This window comes from Bos javanicus, chromosome 26 (assembly GCF_032452875.1).
Source record: "Bos javanicus breed banteng chromosome 26, ARS-OSU_banteng_1.0, whole genome shotgun sequence".
NCBI classification, from domain to species: Eukaryota; Metazoa; Chordata; class Mammalia; order Artiodactyla; family Bovidae; genus Bos; species Bos javanicus.
The window spans coordinates 20,955,563-20,975,046 of record NC_083893.1 but is presented as its reverse complement, the minus strand read 5'-3'; the positions used below and the strand labels follow the sequence as shown (position 1 = coordinate 20,975,046).

General features: G+C 37.6%; 1 protein-coding gene across 5 annotated transcripts in view; it reads left to right on the top strand.

Annotated features, from left to right (window-relative positions):
- Positions 1-19,484, top strand: part of ERLIN1 (ER lipid raft associated 1) — a 41,768-nt gene that overhangs the window by 5,776 nt on the left and 16,508 nt on the right. For 2 of the 5 annotated variants that reach the window (XM_061403105.1, XM_061403104.1), the window contains 5 exons: positions 2,171-2,217; positions 3,627-3,688; positions 7,233-7,358; positions 9,366-9,439; positions 17,874-17,932. In XM_061403105.1, coding sequence (XP_061259089.1) covers positions 2,171-2,217; positions 3,627-3,688; positions 7,233-7,358; positions 9,366-9,439; positions 17,874-17,932 — 368 coding nt within the window. Of the gene's footprint in view, positions 1-2,170; positions 2,218-2,876; positions 2,896-3,626; positions 3,689-7,232; positions 7,359-9,365; positions 9,440-17,873; positions 17,933-19,484 lie in introns of those variants that run through there. The other 3 variants (XM_061403106.1, XM_061403107.1, XM_061403108.1) reach the window with 3 other exon arrangements.

The following is a 19,484-nucleotide window of genomic DNA, read 5'->3' as shown; positions in this document are numbered from 1 at the left end:
TAGGAATATTTAAGAAGCGTCTTGGGGAAATGTGATATCCCCATATATGATGTAAGAAAAAAAAATGTTTAGAAAAATATGAAGACTTTTAGCCTTTAAAATATATATAACACAACCAAAGACTTTTAAAATATTTATACTGGGAAAATGATTTTTGAGATAATATAAAAGAAGTAAAAAAGTACATGAAAATAGGATGTTAAATTGAAGATTTAACCTTTGAACTCTTTGCTGGTTCTTGGTTTGAAAATTGAAGTCTATCCTTTAGATTTAGATAGAAATGTATATGTAAAGTTGATATGGAAGTTGAATTTGGTTAATGTTTTGAAGGGAATAAACTGAGCTCACCTTTCTTATCAACTTCCCTCTCTACTCAGAACCTGTCACTAATGTTTATTATCAACCTTTTAACCCCCAAATTCATAGTCTATTCTTCTCTCTCCTGGAATTCTATATGCAACTAGTTATCAAACTCCTCTGTTACGTCTCCTGGGTTGACAGCTTTCAGTTTCCATGGCCTTTTCTATGTTAATCTAAATAAATTACTACTTAAGCTTCCCAGCTGGTGGTCTTGCCTGTGGATGTGGTAGATAATGAGAACCATATCACACATAAGCAAAGGAATGAAGAAAAAGTCATATTTTTGAAAGGTTCATTTTGTGGCTGTTTATAGGATGGATTAGGGAGAGCACAACCTCCCCCCCACCCTCCAGCCAATATTCAAGGCCCTCTCCCTAACATCATCGTGTTCTCTTCTCAGAGCCTCACCTCATCTATATTGCCCTTCCTACTCCAGGCAAGCCAACTGCATCCTGAAACCTATACACACAGTTTGTGTGACTGGTGTGTCACACAAACTAATTTGTATCTGTTATGGATTGCTTCGTAATGATTTTCTCTCCTGTGTTGGATTGTGAGCTCTTTGGGAACAGGGGCCATGCTTCCTTTCTCCTTTGTATTCTGTCAAGTACTCTGTTGCTGTGGGCCTAATACAGTGCATTGTGTCCAGGATACACTCATTATGTGCTCACCTGCTGGATGCCTTCCAGTGCAATAGGGAGTCATTCCGGATCCAAATCAAGTTATGACAGGGGTAGAGTAATTAAGTACCATATTGTTGGTTCACTAGGAGGAAGCACTGCTGATGGTGGCAGTTCTATTAAAAAGGAAATTGAATAGACCATCTGAGCGATCTCTAGGACCTGACCTAAAATACTGCCTACAGCTTCAAAGGAAGAGGTTGCTGTTGAGTTCAAAGGCCTACTTGTATGCATATAATAGTAATCTTTTACCTTCATTGTAAACATTAATATTAGCAGTGGAATCAGAGTTCAAAAAACAAGTCCTAGCAGTAGTATCCTCGTGGATATTCCATGTAGTTTGCAATCCCAGGCCAACCCCAGGCAAATAAAGGACTCTGAGTGAGAGATTGAACATTGAAACTTTTCCTGGTGCGTCTTGACTCAAACATTAACTATAAAATATTTTGTCTCTAGTCTTTTATGTGTGTTCGGATACAAAAATCTATGACAAGCCTAGGCAGCGTGTTAGAAAGCAGAGACATCACTTTGCCAGCAAAGATCCATATAGTCAAAGTTACGGTTTTTCTAGTCACACATGGATGTGAGAGATGGACCATAAAGAAGGTTGAGTGCTGAAGAATTGATGGTTTTGAACTGTGGTGCTGGAAAAGACTCTTGAGAGTCCTTGGACAGCAAGGAGATCAAACCAATCCTGTAAGAAATCAACCCTGAATATTCATTGGAAGGACTGATGCTGAAGCTCCAATATTTTGGCCACCTGATACAAAGAGCTGACTCATTGAAAAAGACCCTGATGCTGGGAACGATTGAGGGCAGATGGAGAAGGGGATGACAGGATGAAACGGTTGGATGGCATCACTGACTCAATGGACATGAGTTTGAGCAAACTCCGAGAGAGAGTGTAGAACAGGAAAGCCTTGCATGCTGAGGTCCATGGGATTGCAACGAGTCAGACACAACTTAGCAACTGAACAACGAGGATACAAAAAGAAATTTAGGGGGCTAAAATTGTAATGGAGTTCTCTTGTACTTATCTCTTAGCAGTTCTGTAGAGATTTTCCTTTAGCACTAGTGGTTCCTTGATGATATGTGTGCTGAGTATTGATGAGATATTTTTTCCTCCCCAGACAACACTACAAACTGATGAAGTTAAAAATGTGCCTTGTGGAACAAGGTAAGCATTCCCCTTGCTTACCAGTGTCCCTTTGATTCAGATGTAGTTTCTGTTCATAAGCTGTAGTCTCTTAAACATCTTTCAGATAGGCGTGATAGTAACCGAGGGGAATTTATCTTCTGAGCATTATTTGAGAAAAGCCCTGCCTCCAAATAGGAGCTTTCCATCTTAGGAGTCATTTTAAACTGATAGTAACAGTTTAAAATGGAATTAGCTCACCATATCAAGTATAGTATTAAATGCCATCTAATTTAGAGTTTCTGATTTAGTAGGTCTGGAATGAGACCCAAGAATTTGCATTGCTAGCAAAAGTTCCCAGGTGAAGCTAAGACTGCTGGTCCAAAGACCATATTTAGAAAATCACTGTCCTAAAGAGTTTTGGGGCAGGAAAGAAAGTCAAGGCCCAAAGAGTATAATCAGTACATTGCATTGTATAAAAGGAAGAGTATAAAGCTCAAAGTATGTTTTAAATTCTGTATTTTAAATGACTAATATATCACTTTTAAAGCCTATAAAAGAGGCTTTGACATCTGTGGAAGGACAGAAATGCTCTTAAAAAGGGAGCAGATTCTCTCTGTTTTAAGTTACTTGATACCAAGTTCTCTAGGTCTATCTGTAACTCTCTTTTATGGATTCCCTTCAGAGATGACTCAAAATTGGCAGCTGATGAGATGTTGGGTAAATTTTATTTTTATCTTCATGCTTTCCTATGTTTGTCAGATTTTTTGCCTGTGAGCAGGTATTATGTTTTTTTTTTATCAGAAAAAAATGTTATTGTAAGTTGATAGAAGGGCTTAATTGTATAGTTTCAAAATCTCTTAACTTCAAGTATCTTAAACTGAGGTTCACATGTCCTTCAGGATGTATGCTGGTAGGCCAGGAAGTATAGGAAACCATTAATTAACAAGAGCTGTCTTTCTGGAGTGTCAGTTTTACTTCATGTTTTGGGGGAAAATTCTTTGTTTCATATTAGAATAAATACAGATGAAAAGTAGATTAAGATAGGGCAGGAAATCAAAAGAATTTCAGTTCATGGCTGACCTCTACCTCTTGGGAAACCATTTTATCTGGTTCCTTGTTGGAGAAGTTTGAGGAATGCACTGCTTTAGCTGTTGGCTTCAGTTAATAAGGGCAGAGTGCTAAGCAGCTCTAGGTTTTAGGTCTAGTCTTCCTGTGAGCTCATCTGATAACAGCATTTACGAAGGAGAGCCTTTGGTTATGAGAGGAGCCAGGTGAGTGTGTATAGGGGTCATTTGAGTAGTGATTAATGAGGTCGTTTTAATCAGTAGTATATCTTTAGATTTTACTTCTAAATTTCTGTCACGTGGGATTTGTTGGCTGATGTGGGATTAATATGGGACTCTAACAATTTGTATTTGGCTCACGTTTTTCCATTTCTCTGTTTTTAGTGGTGGGGTCATGATCTATATTGACCGAATAGAAGTGGTTAATATGTTGGCCCCTTGTGCAGGTATGGTACCCATCTATTCTGTTAGAGTTATACTCAGAGTGTCTGTCACTGAGAGAGTCCCTGGAGAAGAAGAAGAGATTCCCTAAGGAAAGTTTTATGACTTCATTCATTTCTGATCTCTCTATATATAAAATAATCATTGGAATATTTTCCATTCGTAGGGAATGGTGATAGTGATAGGTCACAAATCCTGGACAGAGTTGACTTTCTGCAACTGTATGGGATACTCTGAGCTGAGTGTATTTAGCAAGATAGTCATTGATTATTTCTAGAATTCCTAGAAAGTGGCATTTCACCCAATCAGGATGAAAAGTAATTTCCTTACACATTAAAAGTCTATAACTGATCAGTTCCTTGACCACATTGATTTGTGACCACCAAAAAATCTTTTTTAGCTGAGATTTGCTAACTTGCAATCTGAAAGTCCTCAGTGTGGGGAAAACATTTTCTTGGTAATAGATGAAAACCCCCAGAGATGGAGTACTGTTCAAATAAAAAACTGAATGAGAATTTCTGAAGTAAGATTGGCCTTCTTTTTAATGTTTGATTTTTTTTCCCAATTTTTTTTATTTTGATAAAATACATATAACGGAATTTGCCATCTTTACCACTTTTAAATATTCAGTGGGCATTAAATACATTCACATTGTTATGCAGTCATCACCAACATCCATCTCTATAACTCGTTTTCATCTTGTAAAACTGAAACTTTCTACCCATTAAACAGTAACTTCCCATCTGCCCCCTCTCCCAGCCCCTGGCAACCACTGTTTCTGTCTTTCTGACATTTCTGTGTACTTTCTCTCTCTATGAGTTTGACTACTCTAGGTACCTCATAAATGGAATCATACAGTGTTTGTCTTTTTGTACTTGCTTATTTAACACTTAACATAATGTCTTCAGGGTTCATCTACGTTGCAGCGTGTCAGAATTTCCTTTCTTTTTAAGGCTGAATAATATTCCACTGTATCCATTCATCTGTTGATGGACACTTAGGTTACTTCCATGTTTTAGCTATTATGAATAATGCTGCTATGACCAGGGGTATACATGGGCCTCTTTGAGACCTTACTTTGAATCAAAAGACAGCAGTGTTTTCAGAAAACCTATATAAGTATTTCTCCAAAAAAAGACATGCAGATGCTCAATAGGCACGTGAAAAGATGCTCAACATCACTAATTATTAGAGAACTGCAAATCAAAACTACAATGAGGTAGCACCTCACACTGATCAGAATGGCCATCGTTTAAAAGTCTTATAAATAACAAATGCTGAAGAGGGCATAGAGAAAAGGAAACCCTCCTATGCTGTTGGTAGGAATGTAAATCTGTGCAGCCACAATGGAAAACAATATGGAGATTTCTCAAAAGACCAGAAATAAAGCTGTCATATGATCCAGCAATCCTACTCCTGGGCATGTACGTAGACAAACTATAATTTGAAAAGATACATGCCCCAGTGTTCATTGTAGCACCATTGACTATAGCCAAGACATGGAAACAACCTAAATGTCCATCGACAGATGAATGGATTAAAAAAGATGTGGTACATGCATATAATAGAATACTATGCAGCATAAAAAAGAATGATGTAATGCCAGTTTGCAGCAGCATGGATGGATTAGAAATTATCATACTAAGTAAAGTCAGAAAGGCAAATAATGGTATGATACCAATTACATGTGAAATCTAAAATATGACACAAATTATGAAACAACAGATTTATGGTTGCCTTGGGGGAGGGTGGATTGGGAGTTTGGAATTAGCAGGCGCAAACTGTTACATAAAGGATGGATAAGCAGCATGACCCCACTGTACAGCACAGGGAACTATATTCACTATCATGTGATAAATCATAATGAAAGAAAACATGAAAAAGAATGTGTATATATGTATAACTGAATCACTTTGCTATATAGTAGAAATTAATACATTATAAATCAACTATACTGTAATAAAATAAATTTTTAAAAAATCTGTCATTTTATTATCCTTATTTATTAGTAGTAATACTTTTCCTTACTAAGTATTACTTATTAATAATTATCCTTATTACTAAAATTTGCACACATACAATACAGGATACTGTGTTCAGCAAAAACAATTCAAAACCATGAAGTTAGATCTTTGCCTTAAGGGTTTGTTTGTTTGTTTTTCCCACTTGAGAAGGCATGATACTGACCTAAAAAAAAAAAAAATTATATATATATATATATATATAGGAATGTAAGGTCTTGCTGAATTTCATGTCACTGGTACAGGCACAAATAGCAAAAGAATTTCGAAACAGAGAGCAAGCTGTGTTACTATCAAGTGGATTTGGATTATATTTTTCAGCAACTAAGTATTTTCCTGTCTTTTATAATCTAGTTTCCCTGGTCACAAGGGTGTTCCTGGAGGCTCAGATGGTAAAGAATCTGCCTGCAATGCAGGAGACTCGGGTTCAATTCCTGGGTTGGGAATATCCCCTGTAGAAGGGAATGGCACCCCACTCCAGTATTCTTGCTTGGAAAATTCCATGAACAGAGGAGTCTGGAGGGCTATAGTCCATGGGGTCGCAAAAAGTCAGACGTGACTAAGCAACTTAACACTTTCACTTGACTTCACTTTCTCATTTCCCCTGGTCACAGATCAGTGGAATGGACTATGATTGAAAAAAAACAGAAGAAGGGGAGATATTGCTTGTTTTCTGGCGAGAGATAAAGACGAAACTGTTGCATCACTGACTCATTTGTAAATGACCAAGAGAATGAATTAGTCACCGAGTGTTATTTGATGACCTGTTTGTGATTTGCAGTTTAGTTCTAGTTTTCTCCATAGGAAGGCCAGTAGAGCACGTCTTGGATTTGAAGGGAGAAAGCAGCATGTTTTAATAAGGGCATAGGTTCTGGCATGGTATAATATATTCCCTTAGGCACATTTCTGAAATTCTGTTTCTCAGTTTTATACTATGCAAAATTAGATTTTTTGTGAGAATTGTGTGTTAAGGAAGTATATAAATTGCCAGACATAAAGCCTGGCCCAGAAATGTTAGCTTCCTTCCCTTCTAGCCTAGCATCTTTTTTTTTCCCCCAACCTTTGAAAACTGCCTTTTTGAAAATGGCCTTTTGGAGCTACTTCCCTCTTTCATTTCCACTGTTCCTCAGTTAGTTCAGGTTCTGTTTATCTAAACTTTGGCTTTTCAATCATTGCTTCTTTATACTTTGCCTGCTTCTGATTTCTATGCCTTACAGTTCATTTTTCACTCTGCTGCCAAAGTACAGTCTGATAGTGTCATGCCCTTGCTCAAAAACTTTGACAGTTCCTTATTACCTTCAAGATAATATATACTCTCCTTAGTATGGAATTCAAAGTTTGCTTACTAGAATTGCAAATGCAGTAATATGTGGAATATTAAGCATGTTAAGGAACACACCAAGGCTTAGAGTTGTGTTCCATGTTTTCGCTGTTTCATTGGCACTTCTTGTGTATATTTTATAACTAACTTTTTCCTTGGCTGAATTAGAGGATACACAGGTAAACATGAATTGTACCTTTCTTCCAGTGTTTGATATCGTGAAGAACTACACTGCAGATTATGACAAGACCTTAATCTTCAATAAAATCCACCATGAACTGAACCAGTTTTGCAGTGCCCATACACTTCAAGAAGTTTACATTGAATTGTTTGGTGAGTCTTATTTGTTTTAAATATATGAATAACCAATTAGAAATCTTGTTCAACTTGTTTGTGAAGGCTATAATAATATTAATAATGTGTTATTTGTGCATTTCTTCTGAATTTATAATAGAGCAGTTGTGTTTAAAATATTCTTTATCTTAAGTTTAAAATTTCTTTGCTAAAATTGCTTAAATTAAGCAAGTTGTTACTTAAGATACTTTAAGAATGATAACCATTTTCTGAAATGTATAGTGTATAACTTGGTACAGATTGGAAAAAGATTCATTTCTTAACAATATTCTATTTATGCCATGATAATTTACTAAAAACTAGCTTTGCTTGTGCGCTCTCAGTCTCTTCAGTTGCGTCCAACTCTGTGGGGCCCCATGGACTGTAGCCCGGTGGGCTTCTCTGTCCGTGGAATTCTCCAAGCAAGAGTACTGGAGTGGGTTGCCATGCCCTCCTCCAGGGGATCTTCCCAACCCGGGGATCAAATTTGTGTTTCCTGCAGTGCAAGCAGATTCTTTACCGTCTGAACCACCACGGAAGCCTAAGAATACTGCTGTGGGTAGCCTGTCCCTTCTCCAGAGCATGTTCCTGACCCAGAAATCGAAACAGGGTCTCCTGCGTTGCAGGTGGATTCTTTACCAGCTGAGCTACCAGGGAAGCCAAGCTTTGTTGCTATTTTAATAGATAATTTGGGGAATTTAGAACCTGGGTCTTGCAGTTTCCCAAGACTCACCTCCACGTTTGATGAGGACTAGCAGGACTCCATATAATTATACTCACAGCTGAGATGTACTACAGCAAAAAGATACAGAGCAAAATCGCAAAAGGAAAAGGCACATGGTGAAGTCTGAAGAAAATCAGGCACAAGCTTGCAAGAGTCTTCTCCAGTGGAGTCACGCAGGATACACTTGATTACTCCAGCTTTGAAATGTGATAACACATGTTAGATGTTTGCTGGAGAAGTTCATTAGAGATTTTCTGCCCAGAATTTTTTCTGGAAGTTGTTCATGTAGGTACCCTCTGCCTAGCATGTATCAATACCAATATTCCAGAAGAAAAGTAGATGCTCAGCATAAAATACATAGTTTGAATAAACAATTTAGGCACAGTGAAGTCATTCTTCCCAGTCCTGGGGATTGTGGAAATGAAATGCTCTCCAAAACCACAACCCCAGGTGACAGTCAGAGACCAAATTGCGAATAGGCCTTTCTCGGATAGTAGTTTTCAGGCTTGCTATGTTAATTCTCTTATGTACAAGTTACATTTCATTTGTGATAGTGAAAGTTCTGGCCAGGGGTTAGGTTGCTGCTATTGGCTGCCTACTTCTCTCTTCTGGAATTATTAGTGAATTTCTTAGAGGCAGATATAGAAATGGTTTATCAGTGTAGAAATCTATCAGTTGATTCCTCTTTGATGATTACGAACTATTGGAATGATGTTTGAGAAAATTTTGCCTTTTCTTATTTGTCACATTTCTGGCTATTTAATAATGGGGAAAGTACTGACGAGGTGGATAGAAAAATTTGTGAATTATCAATTCAGGTGAAGTGACATCTTTATTCTTGTATGCTCTAGGAACTTTCCCCCTCCCTCTCTCTTTCTAAATCTAAAATAATCAGCTGAGTTCCATAGAAATGAAATTTAGTTATTTGAGAATTTGGATAAAGATTGACTAAAGATAGAAATTTATTTTTTTAGAGAATTGAGACACATATTAAGTCACAATACTGAATTAAGACATTAGAAACCTAGATCCTCCACTTATTGGATAAACATCAATGGCTGCTTATCATCTTTCCTCAATTTCTTTGTCCAATAATTCCTCACACTTTTTCTCATTTATATATATATTTATTTGTTTTCATATGTGTGTGACATGGTTCAAGCTCTATAAAAGAATAATACCATGGAAACTTTAGATCTAATAATGATTTTGTTTTAGGGCTAGCACAGCGTTAAGACTTTTTTTGAGTGTCATAGAGCTCTTGTTCTTGGCTTCAAAAACAGATCAAATAGACGAAAACCTCAAGCAAGCTCTGCAGAAAGATTTAAACGTCATGGCCCCAGGCCTCACCATACAGGTAAGCCCTTCTCCTAGGGAAATTCTTTGGGAGTTTTGAGAGCTTTGAATTTAATCGTCCTTGAATAGGACTGTTTATTCAGCAGTTATTTAACTGAAGTGCTTTGGTAATTTATAGTCTATCTTTCTCAGTTTAACTTTAGGTTATGGGTAGAATTTTTTCTGAACTCTTGGAACAGATAAACTGAGGTTCTTGCAGGAAATAAAATCTGTATACTGCTATGTGTGAGGCATTATTAAGATACAGTAATGGTGTTAAGTCAGTGTAAGACTGATCCTTGGCATCAGTAAGATTATGAAAAAGAATTTCAAGTATAAAATTCGAACAATAATTCCAGACAAAGTAGATATCCCTAAGTATTCATTGACAGATGAATTGACTGGATGACTGTTGCTCTAAGAGTTAAAAGAACATTTCAAGAAAGTCTGCCTGGAAATGACTGGCTTGGAATTTTGATAGGTCTAGAAGAATTACTAGGATTTATATGAGGGAAAGCAATAAGGAAGTGGATGGAATGACCTGAGTAAAAGCAAGGTAACAGATGAATTCAGTGGTGGTGTGATGGTGGCAGTGGCATTGGGAGATAGAATAGTGAGAAAAACTGCTTTTTGGATCAGTATTTTTTCAGAGTGGGTTGAAATCCATTATTAGGTTCTAAAATCAGTTTTAGTGTGTTATGACTAGCCTTTAAATAAAATGGAATTGAACAGGAAAAGAAACCCGGGCACATGGCTTGTAGTAAGTTTTAAGTATCATTCTGTGAAACTTGTTTTTTTGATGTCAGTGTGTGGGGTAGGTGTTATTGTGGGTGTCACTGTAAGATGCCTTTTCTACTGTAGTCATGCTCAATAACATTGGAAAGCTGTGACTCTGGATCTGGATTATCGGAGAAGTGGTGAATATGACTTCTCTAATATGCTTCCTCAGTTTCTAGATCATACTGCTTGTAAGAAGTGTGCATTCACTCTGAGTGATCAGGAGCAATCTCATAAACAAGTCTGAGGGTATTATTTCCCTTGTCCTCCCCCTTGCTGTGTCATCTCTGCTGGCTGCCTAAGGGGAAGCTGCCCAAGTTACAGGGTCTCTTGAAATGTCCAGAGCTAACTTTGTAAAACCCTTTTGGTTGTTCTGGAGTAGCTTTTCAATTTTAAAGATAATGTGAATGTCACAGATTCTTACATTCTGCTCAAGTTGTTACTAGGAGATCTAGCTCATTCTTCTTTACAACCCCTTATACAACCTCGCCTTATATTACATAACTATTTCCCTATTGTTTCCAATTTGCCTTTAATAAACAATAGTGTAGTGAATATTCCTGACACATCTCCTTGTATGTACAATTTATCTTTCAAAGTGGCTGTATAAATCTACATTCTTACCAGCAGTATTTGTGAATACTTGTTTCTCCACAACCTCGTCAACATGTGAAGCAGTCAGACATGCTGATTTTTGATGCATGGATACATGTGAAGTTATTGAATATCTCTCTTTGATTTGCATTTCATTAATTGTTAATGAGGTTGACATCTTTTTATTTAATCTTTGTCCATTTGCACTTCTCTGTCAATTGCCTATTCATATTCTTTGCCCCAGTGTTGGACTAAAGTGGAATCATACCCTAACCATTTTGTTCACCAACAATATGTAAGTGTCTTTTCAAGTCACAAGTAAGATTCGCTACATCATCACTTTTAACCTTTTAATTTAATCCCTGTGGCTTCCAGTTGTTACTGTTATGTACATGTTGTGATGACTAAGCTGTGCTGGGTCTTCATTTCATTGCAGGCCTTTCTAAGTTGCAGTGAGCCAGGACTGCTCTTTGTTGCGATGTGTGGGCTGCTCATTGCAGTGGCTTCTCTTGTTGTGGAGCACAGGCTCTAGGGCTCGCGGGCTCAATAGCTGTGGCCCCCAGGCCTCATTGCAGCATGGGGAATCTCCCAGACCAGGGATCCAACCAGTGTTCCCTGCATTGACAGGCGGATTCTTTCCCACTGTGCCACTAGGGAAGTCCAGGATAAATTCTTAATTGTAGGATTGATGAGTCAAAATGTATCCCCTGTATGGGGACTTTTTGGTACATATTGCCAAACTGCATTTCAGAAAAATTTTAGCATCCTGCACTCTCTCATCAGCAGTGTTCATGAGCTGTTGTTTTCTATACATTCGATTGTGTGATTGTACCCAAATAATTAGCAGATACATGTTTCTAAATCCTGTTGGAGAAAATGTGTATGGTATTTTGTGTTAATTATTGAATATCCTTGGATGTATGTTTGCTCATTGTTTGGTTTTTATCTGTTTTTCTCATTGACTTAAACTATTTTTGGTATGTTAATTATGGTAACTCTTAAATACTCTCCTTCACTTTTCACTTTCATGCATTGGAGAAGGAGATGGCGAACCACTCCAGTGTTCTTGCCTGGAGAATCCCAGGGACAGCGGAGCCTGGTGGGCTGCTGTCTGTGGGGTCGTGCAGTCAGACACGACTGAAGCGACTTAGCAGCAGCAGCATGCTTTTAAGAGCCTTTCACCAACTTTAAAATATAAAAATCTAAATAAAATCAGAAATTACATTTTTCTCTACTTTTATGTTGTATTTTTAGGTTTAAAATTTTAATTCATCTGAAATTCATTTTTAGTTGTGAGGTTGGACTCAGTTCCTCCCCCAATTATTAACAACAGTAATTATTGAATAATTTATGCCCGTCTGTCTTCCTTGATTGAAATGCCAATGGTATTGTATGCTAAATTTTGTTATATGGTAAAGTTGTTTTTTTAGACTTTGTTCTGTTCCATTGCTTTTTCTATTTCCTATTCTTTCGTTAGTTACTGAGCCTTTCATCTTTTCCCATCCAATTTGCTGCTCTCCTTTTTTTTTCTTCTAGTTAGTAAATGGTTCCCTCTTAGCCTCAGGCCAGTCTAAATGTATGGGAGGCATCTTTGACAACTCTCTTGCCCTTAATATCTAGTCCCTGGATTCTGCTGATTCTACCGAATCCACCTAAAACATCTCTGCCACCTCCTTAAACCAAGTACTGTCTTTTGCCTGAATTTCTGCAGTAATCTCCTATCTTGTTTTCTCACTTTTACTTGTCTACTGCATTGCAGGAAAAAGGATCTTTTAAACTTAGGTATATTTATTTGTTGTTTTTATTAAAAGTTGTTGAATGAAAAAAATATCACTTTATATTCATGTTTTTAAACTGATAGATCAAGATCTCCATTTTTTGGTTGCTTTAGTCTTGTTATAACTTGTTATTTTATAACATAACTTATAGTTGAAATGCATTTTTAAAACTTAAAGGCTATTTTTCAGTGTTCCTATCTTTAACATGTTACATTATGGTTATGATAATTCAACTTTTTAGTCACTTTAAAAATTCCGATAAGATACATTGTCTTTAAGAATGGCCTTGGATATTTCTGCCAGTTAACTCTACATGATGAGTTTTCATTACTGATATTTTCAAGGCATACCAGGTACCTAAATTGGCTTGTACATGTTAAAATTAGGAATATAGTCTATGACTTCATTTATATTATCATTTTTGTTTCTTTTAGAATTTCTGACTTAGGTGAGAAACCCATATACCAAGTTAAATTAATATTCATAAAGTTAATGAACTTTAATGCTATTGACATCTGGTCCCATCACTTCATAGGAAATAGATGGGGAAACAGTGGAAACAGTGTCAGACTTTATTTGGGGGGCTCCAAAACCACTGCAGATGGTGATTGCAGCCATGAAATTAAAAGACACTTACTCCTTGGAAGGAAAGTTATGACCAACCTAGACAGCATATTCAAAAGCAGAGATATTACTTTGCCAACAAAGGTCTGTCTAGTCAAGGCTATGGTTTTTCCAGTGGTCACGTATGGATGTGAGAGTTGGACTGTGAAGAAAACTGAGCACCAAAGAATTGATGCTTTTGAACTGTGGTGTTGGAGAAGACTCTTGAGAGTCCCTTGGACTGCAAGGAGATCCACCCAGTCCATCCTAAAGGAGATCAGTCCTGGGTGTTCATCGGAAGGACTGATGCTAAAGCTGAAACTCCAGTACTTTGGCCACCTCATGTGAAGAGTTGACTCATTGGAAAAGACTCTGATGCTGGGAGGAATTGCGGGCAGGAGGAGAAGAGGACGACAGAGGATGGGATGGCTGGATGGCATCACCAACTCGATGGACATGAGTTTGAGTGAACTCTGGGAGTTGGTGATGGACAGGGAGGCCTGGTGTGCTACGATTCATGGGGTCTCAAAGAGTTGGATACGACTGAGCTACTGAACTGAATGCTATTAAATGTGTAGTCTATTTTTAAGCATTGAGGAATGCAAACAATTCTTGATGACTTTATTGTATATCCACAGATTTGCTGAATAAACTATCTTTAGTAATTGTTTTTGGTTAATTTCCTTAGATTTCTCTGTGTGTGTGTGTGTGTGTGTGTACGTGTGGTAAAAATACTTAACTTGAGATCTACCCTCTTAAAATTTTAAGTGTACAAAAAGAATTTTTAGTGTACATTTTATTGACTCTAAGTACAATGCTGTACAGTAGATCTCTGGAGCTATTTATTTTACTTGATGAAAACTTTATGAATTTCTCTAGAATTTTTTAAGCTATGTAATTATGCCAAAATAAAAATGTTGACTTTGCTCCCAATCTAGTATTTTAATTTTCCACATAACACTAATAACTGTCTGAAATTTAATTTATATGCTTTTTGTTGTTATTTACTGTCTTTTTGTTCTTTTAAAATTTTAAAGTTCATGAGCACAGTCTTGCCTTGTTTATTGCTGTATCCACAGTGGTTGAAACAAACAGTACTTGGTTCGACTAGGCACCCAATTAATACTTGTTGAGTGAACCTTCTCTGTAACATTCAGTGTTTTAATTTTTCCCTTCTCTATATTTGTACCCCATCTTTTCTTTTCTTTTTAAAAAATTTTATTTTTTAACTTTGCTAGGTCTTCGTTGCTGTGAGGGCCTTTCTCTGGCTATGATAAGCAGGTGCTTCTCTCTAGTTGCTGTGCACAGGCTTCTCGTGGCCATGGCTTCTCTTGTTGTGGATTAAGGGATCTAGAGCATGCAGGCTTCACCGTTGCAGCATGTGGGCTCAGAATTGTGGCTCCAGGCTCTAGAGCACAGGCTCGGTAGTTGTGGCTCACAGGCTTAGTTGCTCTGTGACATGTGAAATCTTCCCAAGGGATCAAACCTGTGTCTCCTGCACTGTCAGGCAGATTCTTCACCACTGAGCCACTAGGGAAACCCTGCATTTTTTCTTCTTCAACAACTACTGTGGCAAATTGAAGTGGTGAAAAAATTCTTGATTTTTTTTTTCCTATGCTATTTAAGGCAATGATTATATTATATGCTGGCTTTTGGTTTCAAGTATGTGCTTATGACCCAGGGTTCAGTTTCAATAGACATACTCATTTCATCAGCCTTTTTCTCTTTCGTCACTCACTGTGTGTGTTTGTGTATTTGACCATTGTTTGGGGTATATTTTATTTCTTAAATCTCTTTATGAAGCAAATTATTCATGGTCTCTATATCAGTAGGTGCTTATATTTCACATATTTGAAAATTATGAGATTTCCCAAGATTGACACGTGTGTAGTACATTCTTCAGCCTCACACAGCAAGATAGAAGTCTTCAGAAGACAGTTCTATTTCATGCTACTTTTTAAGACTAGGAAAATACGTGGCCATTGCTTCCCTCTGAATCATACTGGAGGTCACCTGTCTTTCTGGTACTCACATAGGGAAATTAGGCATCTCTAACCAATTCTGGTTCTGAATTTTTCTTTGTCTTCTGGATATGTCCTTGAGTTCTTCATAACCTCACATGCTTCAACCTTCAGCGTGAAAATTGAGGTTTTTTTTTACCATGGTCCCCAGCTTCTTATTCCATTTCACTCTAATTCTTATATTTAGTTATGATCATCCTCAGTTATGCACAGATCTAGCTTTTTTATGGAGGGGAGGCTTTGTTGCTTAGAAGTTTTAAAAGCTTTCTTTCAAAAGCCCTAAATGAAGGCTTCATGCCTAAAATCCTTGTTGTTTAAAAGTTCAACCAATTTTCAGAGGGGAATTAAAAGTTCCTTCAGATCAGCAAGGTGGTGTGTGTGTGTGTGTATGTGTGCGCACACGCGTGCAGTCAGGTGGAGGGTGGTACAGGACGTTTAGCTAGTAAAATCAAACACTTCTGAGAGGTCAAGTCCTTAATACAGAAAAATCAGCCTTCGGAACCTGGATTTTCCACATAGATGTAACCATGTAAGTGCTGTGTGTCCATGGCACAGAAAGGCAAACTCTGACAGTTGTTGTTTGCAGCAAAATAAAAGTTTAGTTGCAGGATCCAGCAAGGAGAGTGGGCAGCTGATGCACAGAGGACCCAAACTCCTCAACAGCTTTAAGGGAAGTTCTTAAAGGCAACATTTGAGGTAAGGGTTGTAGGAGGCATGACTTTTTTCTGGTTAATAGTCCAGAAATATTAATCATCAATCTTCTTGTGCCAGCCAATATGGGGTCTGTGTGCTCATGCTTAGCATGTAGTCACCATCCTCCACCTGGGTGAGGGCCTTAGTTCCTGCAGAATGAGTCAGATATGCATCAGGTTGTTATATATATTCCTTGACCCTGTTTTATAAATTACTGTTTCTTGACTGCTTGAGTTTGTTCTTTGGAACACAGGACAGGCCCAGGAGACTAAAGCCTTTTTGTACAAAAAAGAAACAGGGAACACAGAGGGGCTTTTGTACCTGGCTTTTGCACTCCAAAACTATCCTGTTTCATAGATAATTATGCCAAGGTACACTATGATTAGGGAAACTGTGTAGTAAACAGTGTTTGCAGAGGCACGCAGGTTTTGTTCTAAGCAAGATTCTATGGAGAAAGAATGTAACCTGCTAATTGGTGTTTGTTTTTCCTCAGTGTTGGGCTATTTATTTGTAATCAGTACTGAGTGATTGCAGGTTTAGGAAGTGATAAATTCATTTATCGTCCACTATATTAAGTTGCATATACCCACCAGGGTTTGTTTTTGTTTTTGACTATTTCCTACTTTACAATTTAAATCTTGAAATTTTGCCTTTCTTCTGTTTATTTGACTTTCAGGTTTGAAAGGAAACAAAAGTATTCCATTTAAGAGCTTTGTGAAAGGTCTTTTAAGGAAGACTCTTTTCCCTAAAAATTTATTTCCTCAATAGATAGAGGAAATCCATTCAGTTCAGTCGCTCAGTGGTGTCCGACTCTTTGTGACCCCATGAATCGCAGCACGCCAGGCCTCCCTGTCCATCACCAACTCCCGGAGTTCACTCAAACCCACGTCCATCAAGTCGGTGATGGCATGCAGCCATCTCATCCTCTGTTGTCCCCTTCTTCTCCTGCCCCCATCCCTCCCAGCATCAGAGTCTTTTCCAATGAGTCAACTCTTCGCATGAGGTGGCCAAAGTACTGGAGTTTCAGCTTCAGCATCATTCCTTCCAAAGAACACCCAGGACTGATCACCTTTAAAATGGACTGGTTGGATCTCCTTGCAGTCCAAGGGACTCTCAAGAGTCTTCTCCAACACCACAGTTCAAAAGCATCAATTCTTTGGCACTCAGCTTTCTTCACAGTCCAACTCTCACATCCATACGTGACCACTGGAAAAACCATAGCCTTGACTAGACAGACCTTTGTTGGCAAAGTAATATCTCTGCTTTTGAATATGCTGTCTAGGTTGGTCATAACTTTCCTTCCAAGGAGTAAGCGTCTTTTAATTTCATGGCTGCAATCACCATCTACAGTGATCTTGGAGCCCAAAAAATAAAGTCTGACACTGTTTCCACTATTTCCCCATCTGTTTCCTATGAAGTGATGGGACCAGATGCCATGATCTTAGTTTTCTGAATGTTGAGCTTTAAGCCAACTTTTTCACTCTCCTCTTTCACTTTCATCAGGAGGTTTTTAGTTCCTCTTCACTTTCTGCCATAAGGGTGGTATTATCTGCATATCTCAGGTTATTGATACTTCTTCCGGCAATCTTGATTCCAGCTTGTGCTTCTTCCAGCCCAGCGTTTCTCATGATGTACTCTGCATATAAGTTAAATAAGCAGGATGACAATATACAGCCTTGACGTACTCCTTTTCCTATTTGGACCCAGTCTGTTGTTCCATGTCCAGTTTGTTGCTTCCTGACCTGCATATAGGTTTCTCAAGAGGCAGGTCGAAATCCATTAGCCAAGCATTTTTTTAAGGAAACAAGCAGCTTATCTTTGACTTTGGTGTGGTGACAGGAGAAATAGATTTTCTACTGGATCCCTACATGTGTTTTTAGGCAGCTATGTCATAGCTATTTAATATTAGTTTCATTTGAGGCACTCTTTTGTACAGATTTAAATATTTATTTTTCAAATATACTTTGGCTTTTTCACTTTTATTTTTTAGGCTGTGCGTGTTACAAAACCCAAAATCCCAGAAGCCATAAGAAGAAATTTTGAGTTAATGTGAGTAATGTGCATGGGATCTCAATATTTTTATTTTGGCTTGTCTACATATTTATCTTGCCAGTCTAGAGGAAAAAATTATGTTTGAGATAGTTACACTGGGGAGGGGTATATGTCTATCTTCTGTACTTTAATTCTAATAATACTATCTATTCTGGTGTCTTAATTCCCACTAGACTCTTATTAGTTTTCTCTTTACATATGGACATTTCAGGAGCAGCTTCAGTGGCTAAAGATGCAGTTTGCTGTACAACTGTTGTTGGAAGCCTAAGGAGCTATAATTTGGATGTGAATAATGCCTTGAATTAAATATTAATAGAGGAGAGAGAGAGTCCTAGCTGTTAAGGTTGAAGAGAGTGCCTATATTTTGTTACTGTGTTATAAATGGTAAGAATAAATACATTGGTATCAAGTTTGCTTTTCCATTGTATGTGATTGTGTATCTAAAATTAGATCTGATCTTTATAATTTGCCTTTAGGGAAGCTTTGCCTGCCTTGACTCCTGGTAGTCTTTTCTTTTATGTGTCCAGGGCTGACTGGGAATGAAGAAATTACTTGCTTGACATGAAATTAGTTTCTGAGTGCTTTAGAAGATTCCATTTAAAGGACTACCTATTGTAGTCAAAATGTTTTTGTGTGTGTGCAGTCAAGTGTGGGGTGGTGTACAGGTTGTTTAACTAGTAAAATCAGATACTTCCGAGAGAGACAGTCCTTGATACAGAAAAGTCAGCCTTCGGAATCTGGATTTCCCAAGTATATATAACCGTGTAAGGGCTTACGTCCACAGCCCAGAAAGCCAGATTCTCACAATGGGTATCATGACAGGTACTGAAAAGAAGAAACTGGAGTCTTTAGGAAACTAAAGTAGTATTATTCTGTCTGTCTGACTTTTAAGTCTTTAGGAAACTTGGAAGATAGGTTAAGAGACAAAATATGAAATGCTAGAAAACGAATTTTGCAAAAGTCAAGAATACAAAAGATGTATAAATACGGGGCATCCAAAAAGTAGTAATAATATTTTATAGAGTGATATACTTCTGAGTCCGTATTGTTCCCAAGTCTATACCTTCTATTATGCATAATTTTGTTTCCCCTTTTTTACTGTAGAAAAAGAACTCTTTTAAATAAAGCACAGAGTGCTAGACTGAGTAGATCATAGGTCTGATCCATTTATAGAAGAAAAAATTTCTTGAAGGCTCAGGATGTCTTAGACTTTAAATATAATAACTTCTGGAAATGCAAAGATGAATACTATGTGTTCTCTGCCCTCAAATAACTCATAGTATCCAGAATGTTATTTTATATCTTTTATGAGTGTTAACGCGAGGAAAGGAGAGAGGTTGGCGAGGGTGATGTTTGGGGAAACTATTGGAGTGCCTGGATTCTGGATCTTTCCTAAGTTTAAAGACTGTTGGAATTCCACAATTAAAGGCTACCTTGGAATAATGCAGTCTAACCTCCCACCTAATAGGTATCTTTTCTTTAATACCCTTCCTTCCATGTGGTCCCCTAGTAGCCATTTGTCCATGCTTAGTGACAGACCACCTATTTC